The sequence below is a fragment of the Pleurodeles waltl genome, chromosome 5, assembly GCF_031143425.1.
Source record: "Pleurodeles waltl isolate 20211129_DDA chromosome 5, aPleWal1.hap1.20221129, whole genome shotgun sequence".
Classification (NCBI taxonomy): Eukaryota; Metazoa; Chordata; class Amphibia; order Caudata; family Salamandridae; genus Pleurodeles; species Pleurodeles waltl.
In genome coordinates, this window is record NC_090444.1 from 80,750,887 (window position 1) to 80,775,874 (window position 24,988).

The window sequence follows — 24,988 nt, forward strand, 5'->3', positions numbered from 1 at the left end:
GGGTGATGTACAGCAGGGGTGCACGGGTGATGTGCAGCAGAGGAGCACGGGGTGATGTACAGCAGGGGTGCACGGGGTGATGTGCAGCAGGAGAGCACGGGGTGATGTGCAGCAGGGGTGCACGGGGTGATGTGCAGCAGGGGTGCACAGGGTGATGTGCAGCAGGAGAGCATGGGGTGATGTGCAGCAAGGGGAGCACAGGGTGCTGTGCAGCAGGGGTGCACAGGGTGATGTGCAGCAGGTGAGCCCTGGGTGATGTGCAGCAGGAGAGCACGGGGTGATGTGCAGCAGGGGTGCACAGGGTGATGTGCAGCAAGGAGAGCACAGGGTGCTGTGCAGCAGGAGAGCACAGGGTGATGTGCAGCAAGGGTAGCACAGGGTGATGTGCAGCAGGAGAGCACTGGGTGATGTGCAGCAGGAGAGCACGGGTGATGTGCAGCAGTGGTGCACAGGGTGATGTGCAGCAGTAGAGCACGGGGTGATGTGCAGCAGGGGTGCACGGGGTGATGTGCACCAGGGGTGCACGGGGTGATGTGCAGCAGGGGTGCACGGGGTGATGTGCAGCAAGGAGAGCACGGGGTGATGTGCAGCAAGGAGAGCACGGGGTGATGTGCAGCAGGAGAGCACGGGGTGATGTGCAGCAGGGGTGCACGGGTGATGTGCAGCAAGGAGAGCACGGGGTGATGTGCAGCAGGAGAGCACAGGGAGATGTGCAGCAGGTGAGCACTGGGTGATGTGCAGCAGGAGAGCACGGGGTGATGTGCAGCAAGGGGAGCGCAGGGTGACGTGCAGCAGGAGAGCACTGGGTGATGTGCAGCAGGAGAGTACGGGTGATGTGTAGCAGGGGTGCACAGGGTAATGTGCAGCAGGAGAGCACGGGGTGATGTGCAGCAGGGGTGCACGGGTGATGTGCAGCAAGGAGAGCACGGGGTGATGTACAGCAGGGGTGCACAGGGTGATGTGCAGCAGGAGAGCACGGGGTGATGTACAGCAGGGGTGCACGGGTTGATGTGCAGCAGGAGAGCACGGGGTGATGTGCAGCAGGGGTGCACGGGGTGATGTGCAGCAAGGAGAGCACGGGGTGATGTACAGCAGGGGTGCACGGGGTGATGTGCAGCAAGGAGAGCATGGGGTGATGTACAGCAGGGGTGCACGGGTGATGTGCAGCAGAGGAGCACGGGGTGATGTACAGCAGGGGTGCACGGGGTGATGTGCAGCAGGAGAGCACAGGGTGATGTGCAGCAAGGGTAGCACAGGGTGATGTGCAGCAGGAGAGCACTGGGTGATGTGCAGCAGGAGAGCACGGGTGATGTGCAGCAGTGGTGCACAGGGTGATGTGCAGCAGTAGAGCACGGGGTGATGTGCAGCAGGGGTGCACGGGGTGATGTGCAGCAGGGGTGCACGGGGTGATGTGCAGCAGGGGTGCACGGGGTGATGTGCAGCAAGGAGAGCACGGGGTGATGTGCAGCAAGGAGAGCACGGGGTGATGTGCAGCAGGAGAGCACGGGGTGATGTACAGCAGGGGTGTACGGGGTGATGTGCAGCAGGAGAGCACAGGGAGATGTGCAGCAAGGGGAGCACAGGGTGATGTGCAGCAGAAGAGCACGGGGTGATGTGCAGCAAGGGTAGCACAGGGTGATGTGCAGCAGGAGAGCACTGGGTGATGTGCAGCAGGAGAGCACGGGTGATGTGCAGCAGGAGAGCACGGGGTGATGTGCAGCAGGGGTGCACTGGGTGATGTGCAGCAGGAGAGCACGGGGCGATGTGCAGCAAGGGGAGCACGGGGTGATGTGCAGCAGGAGAGCACAGGGTGATGTGCAGCAAAGGGAGCACAGGGTGATGTACAGCAGGGGTGCACAGGGTGATGTGCAGCAGGAGAGCACAGGGTGATGTACAGCAGGAGAGCACCGGGTGATATGCAGCAGGAGAGCACGGGTGATGTACAGCAGGGGTGCACAGGGTGATGTGCAGCAGGAGAGCACCGGGTGATATGCAGCAGGAGAGCACGGGGTGATGTGCAGCAAGGGGAGCACGGTGTGATGTGCAGCAGGGGTGCGCAGGGTGATGTGCAGCAGGGGTGCGCAGGGTGATGTGCAGCAGGGGTGCGCAGGGTGATGTGCAGCAGGGGTGCACAGGGTGATGTGCAGCAGCAGAGCACAGGGTGATGTGCAGCAAGGGAGCACAGGGTGATGTGCAACAGGGGTGCACAGGGTGATGTGCAGCAGGAGAGCACAGGGTGATGTGCAGCAGGAGAGCAAGGGGGGATATGCAGCAAGGGGAGCACAGGGTGATGTGCAGCAGGAGAGAACGGGGTGATGTGCAGCAGGAGAGCACCGGGTGATGTGTAGCAAGGGGTGCAGTGGGTGATGTGCAGCAGGAGAGCACGGTGTGATGTGCAGCGGGGGTGCACAGGGTAATGTGCAGCAGGAGAGCACGGGTGATGTGCAGCAAGGAGAGCACGGGGCGATGTGCAGCAAGGGGAGCACGGGTGATGTACAGCAAGGGGAGCACGGGGTGATGTGCAGCAGGAGAGTACCAGGTGATGTGCAGCAGGAGAGCACGGGTGATGTGCAGCAAGGAGAGCACGGGCGATGTGCAGCAAGGGGAGCACGGGGTATGTGCAGCAGGAGAGCACAGGGTGATGTGCAGCAAGGAGAGCACGGGGTGATGTCCAGCAGGAGAGCACAGGGTGATGTGCAGCAGGATAGCACGGGGTGATGTGCAGCAGGAGAGCACTGGGTGATGTACAGCAGGGGAGCACGGGGTGATGTGCAGCAGGGGTGCACTGGGTGAGTTGCAGCAGGAGAGCATGGGGTGATGTGCAGCAGGAGAGCACAGGGTGATGTGCAGCAAGGAGAGCACGGGGTGATGTGCAGCAAGGGGAGCACAGGGTGATGTGCAGCAAGGAGAGCACGGGGTGATGTGCAGCAAGGGGAGCACGGGTGATGTGCAGCAGGAGAGCACGGGGTGATGTGCAGCAGGGGTGCACAGGGTGATGTGCAGTAGGGGTGCACAGGGTGATGTGCAGCTGGGGTGCACAGGGTGATGTGCAGCAGGAGAGCACAGGGTGATGTGCAGCAGGGGGAGCACAGGGTGATGTGCAGCAGGGGTGCACAGGGTGATGTGCAGCAGTGGAGCACAAGGTGATGTGCAGCAGGAGAGCACCGGGTGATGTGTAGCAAGGGGTGCAGTGGGTGATGTGCAGCAGGAGAGCACGGTGTGATGTGCAGCGGGGGTGCACAGGGTAATGTGCAGCAGGAGAGCACGGGTGATGTGCAGCAAGGAGAGCACGGGCGATGTGCAGCAAGGGGAGCACGGGTGATGTACAGCAAGGGGAGCACGGGGTGATGTGCAGCAGGAGAGTACCAGGTGATGTGCAGCAGGAGAGCACGGGTGATGTGCAGCAAGGAGAGCACGGGCGATGTGCAGCAAGGGGAGCACGGGGTATGTGCAGCAGGAGAGCACAGGGTGATGTGCAGCAAGGAGAGCACGGGGTGATGTCCAGCAGGAGAGCACAGGGTGATGTGCAGCAGGATAGCACGGGGTGATGTGCAGCAGGAGAGCATTGGGTGATGTACAGCAGGGGAGCACGGGGTGATGTGCAGCAAGGGGAGCACAGGTGATGTGCAGCAGGAGAGCACGGGGTGATGTGCAGCAAGGGGAGCACAGGGTGATGTGCCGCAGGGGTGCACAGGGTGATGTGCAGTAGGGGTGCACAGGGTGATGTGCAGCAGGAAAGCACAGGGTGATGTACAGCAGGGGAGCACGGGGTGATGTGCAGCAAGGGGAGCACAGGTGATGTGCAGCAGGAGAGCACGGGGTGATGTGCAGCAAGGGGAGCACAGGGTGATGTGCCGCAGGGGTGCACAGGGTGATGTGCAGTAGGGGTGCACAGGGTGATGTGCAGCAGGAAAGCACAGGGTGATGTGCAGCAGGAGAGCACTGGGTGATGTACACCAGGTTAGAACGGGGTGATGTGCAGCAGGAGAGCACAGGGTGATGTGTTACAAGGGGTGCACAGGGTGATGTGCACCAGAGGAGCACTGGGTGATGTACATCAGGTAACACAGGATTCTGCGCACTAGGTAATGAAGTATGATGTGCAGCAAGGGGAGCACAGGGTGATGTGCAGCAGGAGAGCACGGGGTGATGTGCAGCAAGGGGAGCACGGGTGATGTGCAGCAGGAGAGCACGGGGTGATGTGCAGCAGGGGTGCACAGGGTGATGTGCAGTAGGGGTGCACAGGGTGATGTGCAGCTGGGGTGCACAGGGTGATGTGCAGCAGTGGAGCACAAGGTGATGTGCAGCAGGAGAGCACCGGGTGATGTGTAGCAAGGGGTGCAGTGGGTGATGTGCAGCAGGAGAGCACGGTGTGATGTGCAGCGGGGGTGCACAGGGTAATGTGCAGCAGGAGAGCACGGGTGATGTGCAGCAAGGAGAGCACGGGCGATGTGCAGCAAGGGGAGCACGGGTGATGTACAGCAAGGGGAGCACGGGGTGATGTGCAGCAGGAGAGTACCAGGTGATGTGCAGCAGGAGAGCACGGGTGATGTGCAGCAAGGAGAGCACGGGCGATGTGCAGCAAGGGGAGCACGGGGTATGTGCAGCAGGAGAGCACAGGGTGATGTGCAGCAAGGAGAGCACGGGGTGATGTCCAGCAGGAGAGCACAGGGTGATGTGCAGCAGGATAGCACGGGGTGATGTGCAGCAGGAGAGCATTGGGTGATGTACAGCAGGGGAGCACGGGGTGATGTGCAGCAAGGGGAGCACAGGTGATGTGCAGCAGGAGAGCACGGGGTGATGTGCAGCAAGGGGAGCACAGGGTGATGTGCCGCAGGGGTGCACAGGGTGATGTGCAGTAGGGGTGCACAGGGTGATGTGCAGCAGGAAAGCACAGGGTGATGTGCAGCAGGAGAGCACTGGGTGATGTACACCAGGTTAGAACGGGGTGATGTGCAGCAGGAGAGCACAGGGTGATGTGTTACAAGGGGTGCACAGGGTGATGTGCACCAGAGGAGCACTGGGTGATGTACATCAGGTAACACAGGATTCTGCGCACTAGGTAATGAAGTATGATGTGCAGCAAGGGGAGCACAGGGTGATGTGCAGCAGGAGAGCACGGGGTGATGTACAGCAAGGGGAGCACGGGGTGATGTGCAGCAGGAGAGTACCGGGTGATGTGCAGCAGGAGAGCACGGGTGATGTGCAGCAAGGAGAGCACAGGGCGATGTGCAGCAAGGGGAGCACAGGGTAATGTGCAGCAGGAGAGCACAGGGTGATGTGCAGCAAGGAGAGCACGGGGTGATGTCCAGCAGGAGAGCACCGGGTGATGTGCAGCAGGATAGCACGGGGTGATGTGCAGCAGGAGAGCACTGGGTGATGTACAGCAGGGGAGCACGGGGTGATGTGCAGCAGGGGTGCACTGGGTGAGTTGCAGCAGGAGAGCACGGGGTGATGTGCAGCAGGAGAGCACGGGGTGATGTGCAGCAAGGAGAGCACGGGGTGATGTGCAGCAAGGGGAGCACAGGGTGATGTGCAGCAAGGAGAGCACGGGGTGATGTGCAGCAAGGGGAGCACGGGTGATGTGCAGCAGGAGAGCACGGGGTGATGTGCAGCAGGGGTGCACAGGGTGATGTGCAGTAGGGGTGCACAGGGTGATGTGCAGCTGGGGTGCACAGGGTGATGTGCAGCAGGAGAGCACAGGGTGATGTGCAGCAGGGGGAGCACAGGGTGATGTGCAGCAGGGGTGCACAGGGTGATGTGCAGCAGGGGAGCACAGGGTGATGTGCAGCAGGAGAGCAAGGGGGGATGTGCAGCAAGGGGAGCACAGGGTGATGTGCAGCAGGAGAGCACGGGGTGATGTGCAGCAAGAGGAGCACAGGGTGATGTGCAGCAGGAGAGCACAGGGTGATGTGCAGCAAGGGGAGCACAGGGTGATGTGCAGCAGGGGGAGCACAGGGTGATATGCAGCAGGGGTGCACAGGGTGATGTGCAGCAGGGGAGCACAGGGTGATGTGCAGCAGGAGAGCAAGGGGGGATGTGCAGCAAGGGGAGCACAGGGTGATGTGCAGCAGGAGAGCACGGGGTGATGTGCAGCAACAGGAGCACAGGGTGATGTGCAGCAGGAGAGCACAGGGTGATGTGCAGCAAGGGGAGCACAGGGTGATGTGCAGCAGGAGAGCACGGGCTGATGTGCAGCAGGGGTGCACGGGGTGATGTGCAGCAGGGTTGCACGGGGTGATGTGCAGCAGGGTTGCACGGGTTGATGTGCAGCAGGAAAGCACAGGGTGATGTGCAGCAGGAGAGCACTGGGTGATGTACACCAGGTTAGAACGGGGTGATGTGCATCAGGAGAGCACAGGGTGATGTGTTACAAGGGGTGCACAGGGTGATGTGCACCAGAGGAGCACTGGGTGATGTACATCAGGTAACACAGGATTCTGCGCACTAGGTAATGAAGTATGATGTGCAGCAAGGGGAGCACAGGGTGATGTGCAGCAGGAGAGCCTGGGGTGATGTGCAGCAGGGGTGCACTGGGTGATGTACAGCAGGAGAACACAGGGTGATGTGCAGCGGGGGTGCACAGGGTGATGTGCAGCTGGGGTGCACAGGGTGATGTGCAGCAGGGGTGCACTGGGTGATGTACAGCAGGAGAGCACAGGGTGATGCCCAGCAAGGGAGCACTGGGTAATTTTCTTTAGTGGCACAAATGGCACTGTGTACCAGGAGCACGCAGGGTGATGTACAACATGGGAGCACCGGGTGATGTACAGAAGGGGGGCACTGGGTGATGTGCTTTAGTGACACAAATGGCACTGTGTACCAGGTGCATGCAGGGTGATGTCATCGGAGGGACACTGAGAAGTGCCCACCAGGTGCAAACCGTGTGAAGTACCCCATAGAAGCACAGGGTTCTGTGTCGCGAGGGAGCACCGGGTGCTGTGATTCGGGGGAGCATAGCTGCAGTGCATCGAGGAAGCAAAGGCGATATGTGCTGGGAGAATGGATGATGGTCAGGTGAGCAGTGGGAGGTGCCCACCAGGTGACACCACCCCAGGGACGCATAGCGCCTCAAGGGAGCACCGGCGCTGTGATTCAGGGGAGCACTGGGTGTTGTGCGTCAGTGGGGAGCTGTGTGGTGTGCATGTCTGGGGCTCTGTGCACTAAGAGGCACAGCTTGAGCTCCAGCATAAGTCTGAAATATTCTGAAGTAAGAGAGTGTTCTCCATGGAGCCGCCCATTTCTAACAGGAGGATTTTACGAATGGAATAATAATTCTAGCACAGACCCTGGAGCATTGAACAGGATCACTTTTCCTGGAAATAAAATACTATGGACCTGATTTAAGAAAGAGGCGCTGCACCCAGTATTTAAGATACGACGCACGATGGCAGTAGTTAGGGGAACTAGCTTCAGAAATGTTGACGTTAGTTCGGAGCTTTGCGAGTATTAGAGTAAAACAATTTTACACTAATCCTGCAAAGCCCATTGAGGCCCATTGTAAACAATGGTGTGCCTCCTTTTAATGCCTGTTCTGAGCAGGTGTTAAAAGTGTTGAAACAAATGCTCCATTTTTTCAGCCCCCCTAACGGGGATCATCCCCTTTGCATACATTCTACCTGGCACAAGCATAATGTAGCGCAAAGAGTTACAAAGTGGTGCAATGCATGCATTGCGCCACTTTGTAAATTTGGCGTGGTGACTTTGGCCTAGTTGGGCCACATTAACCTTAAAAAAAAATGACGCTAATGTGGCGCAAGGAGGCGCTAGGGAGTCTTAAATCTGCTCCTATAAGTTTCACGCTGGACATTAGCAGTGAGAACACCTTCACACGCCTGAATATTTCAGAGTCAGTCCTTCAGCGTCAGTTGCACGGTACTGGGAGTGCAAACTCTGCACCCCGCCAGTACCATGCATTACAAGCTAAACCCCATGGAATGGGGAATAACCGGGTGGGCCAGTTTTACAGGGTGTAAAACTGAAGGGAAATGCTGTGGGGTGTATCACTCCTTTTTACCACCTGCTCAGACAACAGGATCGGGGCTTCAGTGGTGGGAGGGGGGTGGCGGGGAGGGAGGGGAAGGAGTGTCCTTGCTGGGTGCAGGTTTGCATTCTCCCCTTGCAGAAAAGGAGGTTGGCAGGGCCGGGGATAAGGCCTGGATGCTGATGAAGACAAATCTACAGTGGGTTTATCAATTGAGTTTTTCCAGCACTTGGGAGATCTGGGAGGGAAAACATGGACCATTAATGACTGGGCAGAGCAGGATTCCATGTGGGGTGTCTTTGAAGAACAGCTTTAAGAACTGCATCATGGGCTCTTCCACAGATGCTGCTGATATTCAGAAAATGAGGTGGGATGCTTAATTCAGTGCTACTTGTCGCTCTTACAAGACCCTCAGTTGAGCCATCCTCGGACAGGAACCGCTAACAGCCTAGTCTGTCTTCTAGGCCTACGGGTAGACACTCTGGGGCATTTTTATGATGCCACTGTGACGCAGCGGCAGCGCAAACCTCTCATCCATGTCTATGAGGTCACGCAAAGCCATTTTGTGCGGCTTTGAATGGCCTCGTAGATATGCAGTAAGGCAAGACAGCACAAATCTCTGCATTGCCTTACTCTGCGTTAGGGAGGCGTTCCATGGGCATGCAACACCCATGGATTCTGGCGCATCCCCAGATTTACAAGGCCGCGCAAACCTGGGGATGTGTCAAAAACTTACGCCTCCCCAGGGGAGGCGCAACGAGGAGAAATATCTTTATTTTCCTTGTTTTTCCTCTTACCATGTGTGCTGCATAATGCATTCTGCAGCACACATAGAGGAAAAAGCCTCCCAGGATTGTTTTTGTGCAGGAAGGTGTATCTTATACCATAGGAATGCGCCTTATACCATAGATACGGTGTGTTCCTGCCCTTTCACTTTGACGCAGGGCAGCACAGCATGGTGACTTACTTCACTGCCTTGCGTCACATCACCATAAATCTGAGCCCCTGTTTATCCAACAGGCTGCCAAGTTTGATGAAAAGCTGAACAAAGTAAATAGCCCGTAGGGACTCAAAGTATCAGACACCAGCTGGGCTAGACAAATCCTTAGTGCAAATAGCTCAGCTGCACCCCTCCCTTTCAGGACTACAGCCCATTAAATACCCTCAGGTGGTTAATGTACCTGCTGCAGAAATATTTGTGTACCGTGTAGGTGTCACACTCAAGTCATACTAGGTCACCTGAGTCTCCTGTTCTGAGGTTTATAAAATGAGCATTGTTGAGTTGGGTAATAGTAGCAAGAGCGGTAAATAACTAATGTCAGATTGCTGTCCCTCCCTGGACCAGACCTCAGCTTCTTTGGCTGTAATCCAGAGACCATCAGCTTGTGGTGCTGGTTTGGCGGTGGGATTAGTGCTTGGTGGATCCAGGGCTGCTGCCACCAGCATCTCAATGCACAGCTATTCTGTGTCCCTTTGTGCACATGAACTTGAGTAACCATAGGCATGAGTGATCTATGGTGTGGAGGAAGTGGTCACACCCTACAGAGTGAACGGATGGATGAATACTGTAGCTGGGGCATCTCAATGTCAACATGTCAACATAATGAGAGAGATTGTCTGGGTACATACTCCCATGAGAACCTTTAGGTGGCACTGAAAACAGAACTGAGAAGTGTTGGCAAGACTCTTAGGGGCATAGTTATACTTTTTCACGCAAAACTGCGCTAACGTAGTTTTGCACTAAAAAATATACCGCCAGCTAATGCCATTCCAAGGCGCCAGCCGGGCGTCATGTTTATGGAATGACAGTAGCCATCGGTAAGGCCCGGTTAGCGTCATCAAAAAGGACGCTAGCCGGGTGGGGGAGGCATAGGGGGAACAGGAGGTTGTGCATAAAAAGTCTCTAACCAGACTAGCGTCATTCTTTGACGCAAAACCCCCATAGACATGACTCCTGTCGTATTAAAGACAGGAGTCATGCCCACCAGTGCCATGTAGGAGGGCCCAAGATAAGCACTTAAAAAAATAAAAAAACAATACTTACCTGTACTTACCTGGGATGGGGTCCCCCCATCCTCTGGTGTCCCTCTGGTATGGGTGGAGGTGTCCCTGGGGCTAGGGAAGGGCACTTGTGGGCACATTCCATGGTCTTGTACCATGGAAATAGGCTCAAAGGTCCCCTAATGCCTGCCCTGACCCAGGTGTTAAATAATGGCGCTAAGCAAGCTTAGCACCATTATTCAAGGCCACCTCCCCGTGCTTGATTTTAGCATAGGGGATAAATATGGCGCTAAGGCCATATCGTCATTTTTAGCCTGGAAACGCATACTTTGAATCTCATTGACACATGGTAGTTTCGTGTTAGCAAAAAAAGACTTTAACTCCAAAACTTTGGTGCTAGACTGACCTAGCGCCAAAGTATAAATTTGGAGTTTAGGTTTGCGCCGAATTTGCGTCAAAAAAATTATGCAAATTTGGCGCAAAGCAAGTATAAATCTGGGCCTTAATTCTCCTAATAATGGAAGGGATGATTTATGATCTGCATGGGCCAAGCCCTGGCTCCAGTGTGCATAGACTAGGTGGCCGCGTAGATGGATGGATGCACTGGACGTCTGCAGGCCTGGAATGTTCTGAATGACTCTATATGTTGGAGAGTGATATCATGTGCTGAGGTGGAGAAGTTGAGAGCATCTGAGGCTGGTTCCTCACAATTTGAAGGGTTTGGCCAGGGGAAGACCCTGCCTGGGTACTTCTTGCTGGAATTAGGACAGGATTTAGGGTTTACCTGATAGAAGAATACAGAGACAGTAAACCCATCTGAGCAGCGGCCTCTACCCCAGGGACTGATGATTTGATAATTGTGACATATAGCGGCAGATTTATCAACCCTTTTCACTGGAAAGTAGGCCTTAAAGTAATGCAAGTATGGTTTTGTGGCTTTTTAGAGATAGTTTTTTCAACAGGGTTTCTGAGATCGATACCTGGGCATTCCAAAGCTACCACCCATGGTTTCTGGCACAATGCCAGATGCACAAGGATTGTCAGAGCTTGCTTTGTGTTAAAAAATAACACTTCCGTTAAACTGGTGGTAAGTAGGATACACTTCTCCAAACAGTTCAACCATTGGATGTGTGCTACACTGTAGAGCACACATACATTGTGCAAAATGTTTTAAAAAAATGGTCCAAGCAGAGTATTTTCTACTAGAAGAGTACCCCTTCAGTAAAAAACCTATACTAGACAACGTGCAAACATCTCTGCACTATGGTGTGTGGCACCAGTGCATGGGAAGAATAGAGCAGCTGGCCATTTTTTAGGTCGAGTTTAGGCAGCACATGCGCTGTCTCTTGAGACATGTGGTATCCACTCTGTAGGCTTATAGCTCACCCATTGTCCTTTTATTTTACCCTTCAATTGTTGTTCAAAAATGCTTCCTTGCTAGTGGTTAATCCTTCCTCTTTGTCCCTCCTTTTTGTGTTTTGTTTCCTCCCACGGAGCATTGCCCTATTACTGGTATCTATGTGCTTTTGTGTTTATGTGTTTGTTTTGGGGGACTATTTTTGTATTTGTTTCATGTTTGTGTTTGCCATTGCTTGTTTAACTTGTGCTCGTATTCCCCTGTCCCCTCCACCTTACCGCACTTGTTTGCCCCCTCTATTATCGGCCGCTCTTTCTGTCTACTACCCTCTGAGTTCCTGCCTTTTGATTTTGAGCTTGCAAATACTGTTGCTTTTTCCTGCCATCCTTCATGCATTGTCGCTTTCCAAAACCAGCCTCTGACGCACCCTCAGCTTTCGTGTGTGCCGTAAAGAGACAAGCCCACTCGCATTTCCATTGCAAAAGCCCCGGACTGCCTCCGTGTGTGAGATGCCATAATTTGCTGTCCACAGGTTCCCTTGATGAGCATGTAAATTGTGAGCCTGCGGCTGTCCTCCCTCAAAAGCAACAATCGAGGTGGGCTATTGTATACTTCTCTCAACCGCCACACCCTCCGCATCTCTGTCACTCTTGCACCATGCGCTTCTGTGCACCCAACGTCATTTTGCCTGTGTGACTGTCCCTCGCCAGCTTTGCATCCTCTTGAAATTCATTGGATAAGTGCAGAGGCAGTACAACTGATGTAGCATGGAGAAAACCTAAGCTGTGAAATACTTGTTTTACTTTCCAGCCTGTATTGCTCAATGTTGCTGCCACTCATCGTCTCTCTGCTGGAAAAAAGTATTATACAGAGGCCGGAGCTGGCCACTTCATAGAGCTTTCTTTATTTCATTTTAACCATCTCATTATCCACCTCCCCTTGATTGCCAAATCCAATAGGAGTACAAGCTGTCTCTGCCCACGCTGTCATCCTCAACCCCCACCCGCCGTCCATTCACAACCATCATCTGCCCTCACATTCATCACCCCCACCCCCCATCCCCACCCTATTACCAAAGATAATAGCTCACCCAGAAGTGAGACCTGTTGGCTTTGCAAATGCTTGTTAGTAAATATGGCTCTGTGCTGCTCTCTTTCCTGAGCGCAATGTGGCGCAAAAACTTTGCAGGGCACGCTGCTTGCCACCATATTTCTTGTAAATCTACCCCATGATTTGTGACAGATCTTCGTTTAGTCAGATGAGAAACAGTACAGACCCTTGTACTGATTGCGAGTAAAGCTGTGGACCTTTTCCGAATAGCTTTTGTAGTGCTCCAGACAACAATGTCTTCACCACTGGCACAAAGCCGCAGTTCATTTGTTGTACACACAGCACCAGCTCACGTAAGGCTTGACCTCCTGAAGGCCACAGAAAGTGTCCTCAAAGTTGTTAATATTCAGACAGTAACTGAGGACCCCACCCATTCCCAAGAAAAAAGCACACAGCATGGCAAGGAGGAAGAGAATTAGCAACATTTTAATGAAAATTTGTAATAGAACCAACACGTTTTCCCTCTCGGAAACAGAAGGCTACAGCACAGGGAAGTGGTGTGATCTTTGTGTTGACACACTCATAGCACCATAATGCTGACGTACTGTATTTTGCATTTGTTTCACATCTTGTTTCCTTGCTTTGGGATGATCCAAAAACCCAACAATGACCCATCGTTTTCAAGTTCCGTGGAAATAAATAAATTTAAAAAAAAGCATTTTGGTTTCGCACCAGCTTCGTTCATTCTACCTGTTTCTCTGTTTTGTCTCGCGGAGTCGAGCGAAAGTATAAATAGTCGTGTAACTGTACAACATTCTTGCAGCACAAGGTCTAGCGAAAACAGTGTTTCTATCACAACATGTACAACTTACTGCAGTTTCAACATACACACATATAACATGGCAAGAATAGGCCAGGAAATCAATGGAAAAGCAAGGATGCTCAAAACGACATTGGTTCAACAGACCGCCAGCTCGACTCTATGGCACTGGTTGGAACTTCCCAAATCAAATTAGGAGGAAATTAATAATGGTCATTAGCCAATCAGCAACCACTCTGCTCTGCTGACAAAGCCGCTGATAAAGACAACTGAGTTTATACCATTTGCCCTTTTCCTACCTTCTGCACCATCATGGACCTGTCTATGGTGACATCAGTCCTCGTGCTGTGACGTCACTTCCCTGGTCTGCAGGCTGTCCGCTGGCGGGATGAGTGAGGGAACTGGGCAAAGACAGGCTGAGAAGGTTCTGCGTTCCTGTGGGGCAGAATTGACCAGGATGGACCTTTCCTGACCATTCTCTTTAAAATGCATCAACTTCCATAAAGCAGGAGTTTTAAGCAGCTTCTTCTGTTCCGTCATATAGGGACCAAAGTATGCAGAGTTTACTTATAGAAAGAGCATCTAGGAGTTGTCTTTTACAAATACCAACACAAAAACCATCTGCCAGGTGGACAATGGTAGGCTTGATACATGACTGAATATTTTATAACCTACAAACGTTGCAATATTTCAGTAATTTATCCATACTATAGACAAATAGGTACCACTCTATCATAGACACCGATCTAGCGTTAATCTTCAAGATACTGGAAATAAACACGTTGGCGCAAACCTGGCCAAGTGCTAGGTATCTTGCAAGGCCATGAGCTCTGAAGCTCTTCCAAGCCAAGTGCTATTTTTATGACAGCCATTGACACTCTGTGAATATCCCTCACTTCAGAGATTTGTTTATAAACTGCAACACCAAATCAAAGCTGATAGTCTCTACCTTTTTATCCTTTAAAGACCGCTAAAAGAAATATCAGTGGGTTGGGTGGTTTTAACACTTATTTAGTGCGCGCGTTCAGGTGTAGTGTATCACAATAGTAACATTGCATGCCTAGACTGTAGTGTATTCCTAGTCCATAGCTCAAATACAGAAATACATCTATCCTGCAGAATCAATGTTTAGTCCATTCCACTGTGTTCAGGCACAAAAGTTAATCTTCTGCAAGGGGCTGAACATAAGACAGCTAGCATCTACAAAGTGATATTCAGAGAAGATATGAAATCCTGAGAACCTTGCAGACCATCATATGTTAATGATGAAGGCATTTGCAGGAAGTTTGAGAGTCAGGAAAATGTTCTACCATTACACTGAAGGTTTCATGTTGTCCCGCACATGGATTGACTACCGAATATCGACTATCAACATGTCATTAAGGCTCAGAATAAGTAACTCTATACTTCCCTAAGTATCCTGACCTTGACAATATCTTGATACTCAATATTCTGGAGTTGTCAAATGTGTAGGTTGATATTAACCCTTTGATATTGTGACATATAAACACCAGGAATGGTTTCACATGAGGATAGGGTAAGCCTTGCAAAGATCAGCCCTCCTGGCGGAGGCCAGCAGCACCTTCGACTTGACAGGATGAACCTGCACCGAGATTGACCCCGATGAGGTGTCCAAACACTTAGCAGGTATGAAGGTTGAACCTCTCCAACCTCATGCTGCATCGTGACCTTGCATAATTTCCGACAAAGGTGAGAACATGCAGGGGAATCAATAATAATGTAAATTCTAATTGGCTGTAAAAATATCCTTATTGTATCAGTCAGGTGCTGGAGTAAACAGATTGACTTAAATGACGACGGCTGCAATTCGTTTGTAAGAGAACTATTTCTAGTTATCTGACTCCTCGCAGATATTTTGGATTTCAGTGATACATTTGACCCTCTCTCAGAAACCCTCTCCATGTTCTAAATGCTGATTCCAATACTTTCACGACACATTTTTATCACTAATTTGCATCCTGTTCCAATAAGGCTCCCATAGAAAGGGTGAACAGTACTCAATCCACACACAAGTCTGGACTTCAAGTATTGACCGTTTCCTGGAAGACACACAGGGGTTGGAAGTTGGTGGAAACAGAGTGGTGAAAGAGGCCGGCCTTCTTCAGGGAACAGGACTTTGTCTTCTTGGTGGCTAGAGCTTTGGCAGCCAGACAATATGTAGTTTTATGGTCACTGGCAGAAGAATTTAGGAATTAGTTGCTTAAAGGTGATGGGGAAACACACTTAACTGAAACATGTGGACATCAACCACTTTTGCCCTAGGTTAAGACATCTCTTGGGCAAGTCCTGGGACTGTCCCAAGAACTGAGTAAGATTGTTTTGCCTTGTCTGCATCAAGTTAGCTCTCAGTTAAGAATGCATGGAGGCACATTGGCTTCATGAATTTGTGTAAACTCAGGAGGACTCACTACACTTACGGTAAAGATTTCCATTGGAAGGGACCGGCTCTCCTGGAGAGGAAGAGTTGATCAAGTACTTTAACAATACCCATCATTCAACAAGACACAGTACCATCACTGTGCTTCTGGCAGCAGATTTGCTTTGACAATACGAAACTAAGAAGATCTGGTGTAACTCATACTCCCACCAATAAGAATAAACACCTCAGAAGTAACAAGGAAGTGCACATTATGAATCATTTAATCTGGTTGGATGGCTAACATTCTACAATTTTATCTAGGGTCTCTATTGGTGGTTTTAGGTTGAAGGAGGTAAGGAAGCTCAATTTGGCTAGTTGAAACCTATAAATCAGGCACAATGATTTCCTGAAGCTCTGATTCAGCCGGATGGAAGGGCTAAACAAGAACCTCTTTGGAAGAAATGTGTCTCTCTGGCTTGATGGAAACTTCACAAAAACAACTGCATTGCATTTCAGATTTTATTCAGCCAATGTAATTAGTAGAATAAAGTTGATATGAATTACCCAGTCAGATTGTGTAATTAAATGTTAGATTTCAATAAACAAATGTGATTGGCTATTTGTGGTTGTAACGTTTACACATGTTGGCTTAACTGACCAAATTACTGTGTAAGCTTTGAATTGGTCAATTTGATTGACAAATTCACATTATTAGTCAGTCGGCTAATTGGCTAACTACTCGTTTAAGGTTTGAATTAACAAATTTGATTCTATAATTCAAGATCTAAACAATGAGTCAGCCAACATTTAAATGACTGTAGTTATTACAAGAGATTCAGACAATTTGATTGACTAATCTCAGTTTTAAAAAGCGATCAGCTAATTTGCAATTGTAAATTGAAAATCACCCAATTAGATTGGCTGATTTAGGTAGTACAGTTTAAGCTGAATGGCAAGTTTGGAAGCCTTATGATCTAGTTAAGAGTTTTGTATAGAATTCTGGATTCGAGACACATTTAATTGAAAATGGCACAATTTGTTTTATAGATTTTAAGTCTGATCCATTTTTCCCACAATCAGTACTTTCAGTCCCCTTTTGGATACACACTCAAATTTACATTAGTCTATAAAACTACCTGCAATGGATGTGGGCAACCTTAACCCACCATCTGCATGCTTACCTAAAGCGTTGCTGCACTGATTACCAGCACTGTCTATAACGTTAATTATTGAAAGCGGAACTAATCAAAAGGGAATGCCCAAGACTACTGGTTCTTAAACTGTGGTCCAAGATCCCATGTGGGTACGCAAAGCCTTCTAAGGGGGTCTACAATTGCTTAGAAAATGAAATAATTTTATAGGTTAATAAAGTGTGTAAAGAAGCAACATTTGAAATTGGAGCTAAAAATTAAGTTAGTATCCTCAGATTGATTCATGGGCATCAAACAAGATATTGTATGGATAATGAGTGGCCTCAATTGAATTTAGAAAAGCTCCAACCTTTCGATTAAAATTTTTATTTTTTTAATCTTTGTTTGTAAATTAAATAAAGTATTTAATCATTCATATACTTGTTGATGAATGCTTGTTTCTGAACTTTTTGTGTATTGTTTAGCAGATCAAATGATCAAAGATGCATAGGGTAAGGTGTCCGGCTTTCGGTAATGACACAGTGGGGGGTCCCCAGAGTCCAGTATTGATTCAGGGAGGGCCCGTGGGTCCCAGTAGTGATTAAGTGGGGGTCCCCAAAAGTCAAAAGGCTAAGAACCACTGCACTTGAAGATAAGACTGCCAATGGTCATTGCTTGTATTATTTGCTCTCAGTACTAATGCATGCATTCGGGAACTCCTCAAAGGGCCAAGTGGGTTAGCAAAAACATATGCTAATCTGTGAAACTGTACATGACCTAGAGCGCACCTGGAGAGGGTTCAGCTTCATTTTGTTTATGATTATTCCACATAAGACGGTTCACGGCTATGAGCTAACATCATTGATTACACCTACAGTTGAGTCACTAAAAACATTCTGCCTCCTGTAATGCATATTAATGACGGCAATGTGTACTGTTTTGCATCATCTGTATCAAATTCAGAGGCACTTGGGCTAAAATTCTTGGCACCTTGCTGTCCAACAGGGAAGATACACTGAAGTTCAAGAAGATAAATCTGTCTAGGACTTTTCCTGGGAAGCCATTTTCCTGCTAGGTTTGGACAGGAAAGCTGCACAATGAGGCCCATATTTAGAAGATGAGGTCCATCCCAGGACAGACACTCTGAGTTTTGGGATCATCAACATACTCCAATGTAAATCAAAAAACCAACAGTGTGTACCAGTGGCATCCTCTCATGGGAAAAACGATCTGACGCCAGTTGGTCCCACAATTTGGGAATCTGACGTGATGCCTGGACTTTGTGTAAACGCAGCCTGTCCATCTCATAGATGAAAAGGCATTCTCCAGTGTTAAATACAGGGGAAGAATTTACAGCCCAGTGCAGTAAATGCAGCGCAGATACACATCGCAACTGGTGGATAAATGAAGTATTCATAACATATGCAACTGTCTCCAGTGGTTGAACATCAAACAAGCAGGTCAACTTAGGCAAAACTTAGTCAGTGGAGACGATCAGTCATAGAAGGTGCTTCTAACTCTCTATAAAGCACACAGGTTAAGCAGTGTTCTTGAAGGAAGTACTGAGCGATTGTGTGCCCCACAACAGAAAATGCCAACCTTACAATGTCTATGGAATCTGGTGTTTTTTTGTTTAGCCTTAGAATTTGCAGAGCACGGTATGGATGCTGCAGAAGCAAGGGTTATGAATTCTAAGTAGAAAACAGAAGAGATATTGTAAAGATGTTGTAAACAATTGTGTTTCACGAGGCCTGCAGGATTTACACACAAACAGTCAGAATCCTCTGGTAAGGAGTTCTCTATAGCTTTGACAACACTGTGTGAACGAAGAACAGACATTATAGCAGACATGCAATCAAGTGGTTGCTGACTCAGCACAAATGTATGCATCACAGTAATATCAGGGGTTCCACCTGCCCTTCCCCTTGGATATCAAGGCACAGACTTTTGGCTCCCTGTGTCTCATTCACCAATTACGGTTGGGGTAATAGCTTTATACCTCTGTACGTAAACTTTGATGGTGGTGACCAACTTGTTGGTGCATTGCCATGGCGCAGAGGCAAAAGGCCATCAACACTATACGAATGACAGATATTGGTCTCAGCAGATAAACAATAACCGATCCCTGTAAACCGGTTGCTTGATCAGAGAGATACAGTGCAGATCTTTGTGGACACCTTTCACTACCAGCATCAGAGATGACTTCCCTCTCAGACAGTTCTTCTGCCCACTTTTGTTTGGAGCATGGCTTCTAGTGCAAGGATTTCCTCATTCCCTTAAGCCCCACTTCTTGCTCCAGTGACAGAGTGTTGGTAAGCCATTCCAAAGGACAAGAACAACAACAGCATCCAATGGGGATTTCTTTGATTGAAAAACAAAGAGTACTCTTTTATAAATGTTTTGCTGACTCCAAGAGTTTGAAGGACATTGTGGTAACGGTCTGGCGGTCACATCCTTTTTCATTCCAAAGCAGGCTTGTATTCTGTGTGGTGTGGCAGTCGTTAACGAGTAGTAGTGTGTTTTTGTTGCATCCCTTTTCGAAGAGGATAGGTTAGGTGGCGGTGGGACAGGAAGGGGTGGTGGGGACTGAGAAGGCTAGGTGAGTCGATATTACCAGATGCCGCTGGACCTTCCTCCTGGTGGAGCCAGGATCCTGGCAGATGCGCGTTTCGGGACATGGTCATCCACCTGGGCACCTGGAACGTAAAACACAAGGTTGTTAGTCACCGAAGTTCAACGGTTGCCAGGTTTTCTTTCCCCATTCAACTTTTATTGTTTTTTAAATATTAATCATGGGTATATAACATGATTGTTTCTGCCATTGTAATGAAAAAAGTAACATTGCATGAGCCGAGCATCTCTAGGGGACTAGCAGGTCTGCACTATTTACCTGTTGACTAACATTAGTACTAAGTCAATGAACCTGTTAAGCACGTTCTTTCTCCTGGGTCGCGTCATCAGCAGACGCAGGCAAACCTCAGGTACCAGGAGCTTTATTCTGCCTGGTGCTTCCCCCAATGTGTTTCCTGTTCTATCCTAAGATTCTGCTATTACTGCTGCACATCTAGATAATATGAAAGAAGTCTACCACCCCAACGGCACATCTAGTGCAGTCAAAACTTTCAGAGGGATACATTTTGGAAAGTCTTTTGAGGGTCAGGAAAGTTCTTTGTAGAAAATTAAACAAAAATTAAATGTCACAAATTCTGTAACAGTGACCAGTGTGCTTTGTATTGCAAGACAATAGCTAGCTATAGTGGGGCATGGCCAGAGCATGTGCTGGAGGTCGACTATTGGAGCCCGACATCTAGGGCAGGTGAGGCCGGCCTCAGGGAATATGCGGTTCAGCCGGGAGGACATAAGATATGCCCTGTGCAGCACTATATATTGGATGTTTGTGAAGCATGCATTTTCTGACACTACCTGGGGTTACTCTAGGGCCCTCGACCATTCGGTGTAGTGCAAAGGTCATGTCAGATCTTCTTCCCAGATGTGATAAAGGTGGGTCCACGGGGTCCCCTTTGTTCTCTCATTGCTTTGTAGAGCCATGTCATGAGGTGACTTCCTCCCCTCATGATGTCTAAGGTATGTGCTATGGCATGAGTAGGGGGTTCTTCTTCTACCGTATGCCACAGAGTCTGAATTGCTGCCAACAACAGCCCATGTAACAGAAATTGGTCCAGGGGGACATCATGGTCCTGTCGAAGTTGCTTAAATGTCAGAAGATGGGCATCATGAAACAGACCACCCACCGTATCAAGAGAACAATCATGGCATGCTGTCAGCTGGTCAACCTTAAAGTATCCCTGGGGACCCAGGGACCCTATAGGAGGATGTCAGAGGAGGAGTGCCCATCTGGTCAGCTGGGTAACTCTGGCTAGACACTTCCAGGCCACCCACACATGAAGGAACAAGGAGCAGTGCAACTTTATAGTTTGGAAGAGTAGCTTCCGGAGATAATGCATGGAAAGAGGCCATCCCCCAACACTGGTCTTGTACAGGTGCAGTCCCGCCAAAGGCTGTAGATTCACCATGCTCTTAGGAATCTAGGGAAAACCTCTCTATTCTGATTTTTCCATCAACTCTGCAACTAGTGTTGGACATCCATCGATCACTAGTGCTCTGTAATGAAGATGTTGACTCTACATTAGACCTCGTCTGTTTTTAGAGTAGCAGCACAATAATTTATTTTCTGCTGTGTACTCCAGAAGATGCAACACACCACATGACTCCTTTTAGAGTTATCCGAGGATTCACTTTCCTCTCACACAAACCCACCTACTGATATCCAGACTACCTCTGTGATCTCTGCACTGCCAGCTCCAGAACCTAGGAAGTTCAGTCCTGAATCACCGGTGTGCTTCAATGAGACACCTGCATTTTCTCACCCATCACCCGCCCGCCGCCCTACTTCAGGTCATCCAGTAATGACACCAAACAAACCTGTGGGCACAACGCATCCTCCAGGTCCTGGACACTTATGATGCTTTCCTAAGAAACCCTAAAATGGCTTATGAAGTAGGATGCTAAATGAACATAAAAAGGCTAAACTTGTTTTACTATTTTGTCATGCGCTTTTTCCGTTGATGGGAAGTTGTTGGTTACAAAATATGTTTAGGGCCCAATTCTGGGCTCTAGTTTTAATCTCATGAACACCATCTTATTGGAATCTTGCAGGCTTTTGCCATAGACTGTCCGGTAAGTAACCACAATGCCACAGCTCCCCAGGATTTGTAAGGTTACAATGCAGCTGAAAAAAACACAGACTGAAGAGCAACATGGACAGCAAACAATCAGACAGTGATTACAGGTTTGGATGGAAACCTAAAGCTGCAGCCATACCCAGTCGACTCATCAGTCATTCATGGAGTTTGATAAACCCATGTGCCCAAGGTGTGTATCCCAGGTCCTGTTCAACAGCAACCAGAACTTGCAAAGACAGGAAGTTGCAGGTGTGAGAGCAGGCATTTATTGGCTTTCCAGGGACTGCACACTCCTCTGCCTGCTCCTGAAAGCAAATCTTTAGCACAAGCCTTTATGACCTGGATATTTTACTGATCCAATAACTAAGACTTTGACCTAAAGAAGACATTTCAGTGTTGCTGGTGTATTGTCGGTGCATTATAGTGTGAACATTGTTCACTTATGTTGAGACACCCGCAACCTACATTTCTGATCTCAGTTTTGCTTTGATTCAACATCTTTGAATTTTGAGAAGAGTGCTTTTGCCTGATTTGCCCTGGAGAGAGGACACTGGATAGCAGTTGTGCAATAGTCTGCTGGCATGCTGAGGCACATCATCTCATAGCACACAAGACCCACCGCAGGAAAACCTCAATGACTTCCTGTGGTTTGTGGAGGGATCCGGTATAACAAGGCCATGGTTTACCGAGCCAGGCACGGTCTCGGACGTCACTATTAGAGGGCCTGGTCACCCTTCCAAATGTTTTCTATATATACCTTATGTATTGTCAGGTTGAGATTCTTCCTGCCAGGGGGCAGAGGGAATTGGCTTCAGGTTGTTAAACTCTCTATTCATCTGCAGGTTTCTGACTTATGCTCAAACGTACGTCTCCTAAATAGTCATCTTGCTTAACAGGTGGGCGAACTACTGAAGGCTTGAGCCAGATTCCTGTTTCTGGATCAGCTCAAAGTCAACTGGGATCCTGAAGCTAAAGATGAGCTTAGCGCACCCTGTCTGTGCACACACTGCCTCTTTGTGACACAAAAGCCCTGTGTGGTCTCCAGCTTCATCCTTCCCAATGACCTGTTATATTAATAATACAAAGAGAGAGTCCTCGGACTGAATACCCACCCCGAATAAACTTTGTCAACTATATTTATAGCTAGCTGAGCGCAAACAAAGAGGTTTTTGGTAAAGCATGAGAACTGAAGAAGTGAGACCATGCCTCCACAAGGCAATCTAATTTTTCTTTAACAGAACACATTGGCTTGAGGATACAAACTCAGTTTTACTGAAGTGTGGATCAACGTAGTGCACTGAGTTGTGCGTTTAACTGAATATCTCAATGCAGTCTTGTCTGACATTAAGTTAGGTGTGAAATGATTGCTTTTATTCTTAATTTCTCTGCCTGTGCCAAGTGCTGCATTCTTTTACACAAAAGGGTTAACATTTTATTTGGTTGAGTTCCCTTTGAAATGCATAGGTAGGTATGGTTTATTTGTCTTGCAGCCGAATCCACACGTTCATCTTTTCATACTAAGACATCACAGACAGTAAACAAGCTGGTGTAAGTTGCATAATGAAAGACGCAGATGAATGCTTAACATCTCTTCAAAACAAGCACTGGCAAAGCCAGCAGGTCTCGCCACGGGAACTCTCTTGGCTTTGCCTGTGTTGTACACCAGCATGGCAGCTGTTCAGCATGGCTAAAGGTTAGCTGCAAAGAGAAGAGTATACTGGAGTGTCATAGAGTGGGGTGCCATAGAGTAGAGTTTACGCAGCGTCAAAGATGCAGCATCACACAGCAGCAAAGATAGTGAACCCCAACGTCCTCCTAGCTCCTGCTATATTCTGCTGTGTGGCTGCTGTCTGTGGTATGTTTTGTACAGTGCTTTAAATGGGCAGGTACTGTCAGGTACTCAGTACCTGCAAGTCCTTAATTTGAAAGGGACAGTAACAGCACTTCCCAGTACTGTGGCAATGCTTTTAGTGGACGTTTGCAGGCACTTCCAGGTAATCTGGAACAAGGAGTGCCTGCACTTCTAGATTTCTGTTTCAAGCACCAGTGATGCTGTCCTATGTTGTGTTATGTAATGTAGTGTAACTTCATGTTTGGCTTACATCTACTTAACACAACTTAGACCTTTTCTGTGATTCACAAACAAATATTTTAGAATTCATATGGCAATTTACCTGCAGGCTCATGTTTTGGCTTTTAGAGTCAAGCAGGACCCCAGGCTTGACCTTTCCTTTGAGTGCTCTGACTTGCCCCCCACTTCTTGCTTTCACTGTAGTGTTAAGTATGTTTCCTTATAAAATGTGATGAAGCTAAAATAATGTAGATGAAAATACAGCAAAGGTGAGAATGACAACTGCACAACGATGAGTGTTAGTGCTGTTTCTAAATAAAACAATCTTCATCTGTGATATCATAAACCCTCCGTCTCCCTAGCTTCCCCCAAAACCTCTTATCCAATTGTTTTCTGCTGATCTGTCTTTCTACATCTGAAACTTTCAAATTTTGCATAAAGTCGGATTGGATAGTAGTTGCCACCGGGCACACTAATCTTTCTTTAATGTCTGCTATATTTTCCTGTGGACCTGAGACGATAATGCCATTGCAGACCCTGGAACCAGACATAACTTCCGTCCAGGCTTTCTCAATGTACCTTCTATGTACCTCTTGCTCATAAAAGCTACAATCACCAGTTAGCCAGGTTGTAGCCTCAACTGTTTTTGCACACACATTTGAGAGCCCTTTCCTCTTTTCAGTCCTTTCAGAATTTAATAGGTATATTTTGGCATTATTTGAAACATATTGAAGGACTACCTTCAGGAATGACTTACCATGAATATCATATGGACATTCAATGAGTTTTCTGACAAATGTTACCATTTGTCCAATTTCTTACTCAAATGGGCTTGAATTACTCTTTCCCTTTGGGTACTGTGGTTCTTGCCCTATCCTTTCACAGGAGCATGATCCCAGGGAGGGGAACATTTTGTATCCCCCCCTCCTTCAACCAACCTTGGAAAAATCCTTTTAAAGGGTACTGTGACTAGAAAACATTTAATTTCAGTCCCTTACCTTCAGTTGGATAAACAGGCAGATTTTTCACACAGGCTTGTAAAAAGTTGGCCACAGGTACAAGGCCACCATGCATCAAAATGTGGCTCATCCGCCAATTTATTTTGGTAGATGACTTGTAATAAGTATATTTGTTTTAATACCATGTGTTAATATGGGAGAGGAGCAAAGATTCCAAGTAGCTTTAAACTCACCTATAAACTTCTGTTTCTCTCCTACAGACTTCCCTGGGGTTTCAGGCAGCAACATTCCTGTAATTTTATTTATGTGAGAAATTATTCAGAGTGGACGCCGCCCAGAGGGGGGCACTGGAGCACGGTGCAAAGCTTAACAACATCACATAACAAACAGTGAAGGGTATAAGTGGTAACAACACTTGCACTGACACATAGTGACAGTTGACGAGAGCTAAAAGCTGTCTCGCTCTGAAAAAAGAGGTGATGCAGGGAGCCTTTCGAAGAATGTTGTCTTTGAAACAATGCAAGTGAAAACAT

General features: G+C 48.7%; 1 protein-coding gene across 2 annotated transcripts in view; it reads right to left on the reverse strand.

Moving 5' to 3' along the window:
* Window positions 1–12,859: 12,859 nt before the first annotated feature.
* The window catches only part of DPYSL5 (dihydropyrimidinase like 5), a 234,814-nt gene continuing 222,685 nt past the window's right edge, over window positions 12,860–24,988 (reverse strand). The window contains exons 13-14 of one of the 2 annotated variants that reach the window (XM_069233634.1): window positions 24,689–24,745; window positions 12,860–19,418 (exon numbers count right to left, since the gene is read on the reverse strand). In XM_069233634.1, the coding sequence (XP_069089735.1) occupies window positions 19,333–19,418; window positions 24,689–24,745 (143 nt within the window). In that variant the 3' untranslated portion in view covers window positions 12,860–19,332. The remainder of the gene's footprint in view (window positions 19,419–24,688; window positions 24,746–24,988) is intronic. The other variant, XM_069233635.1, reaches the window with a different exon arrangement.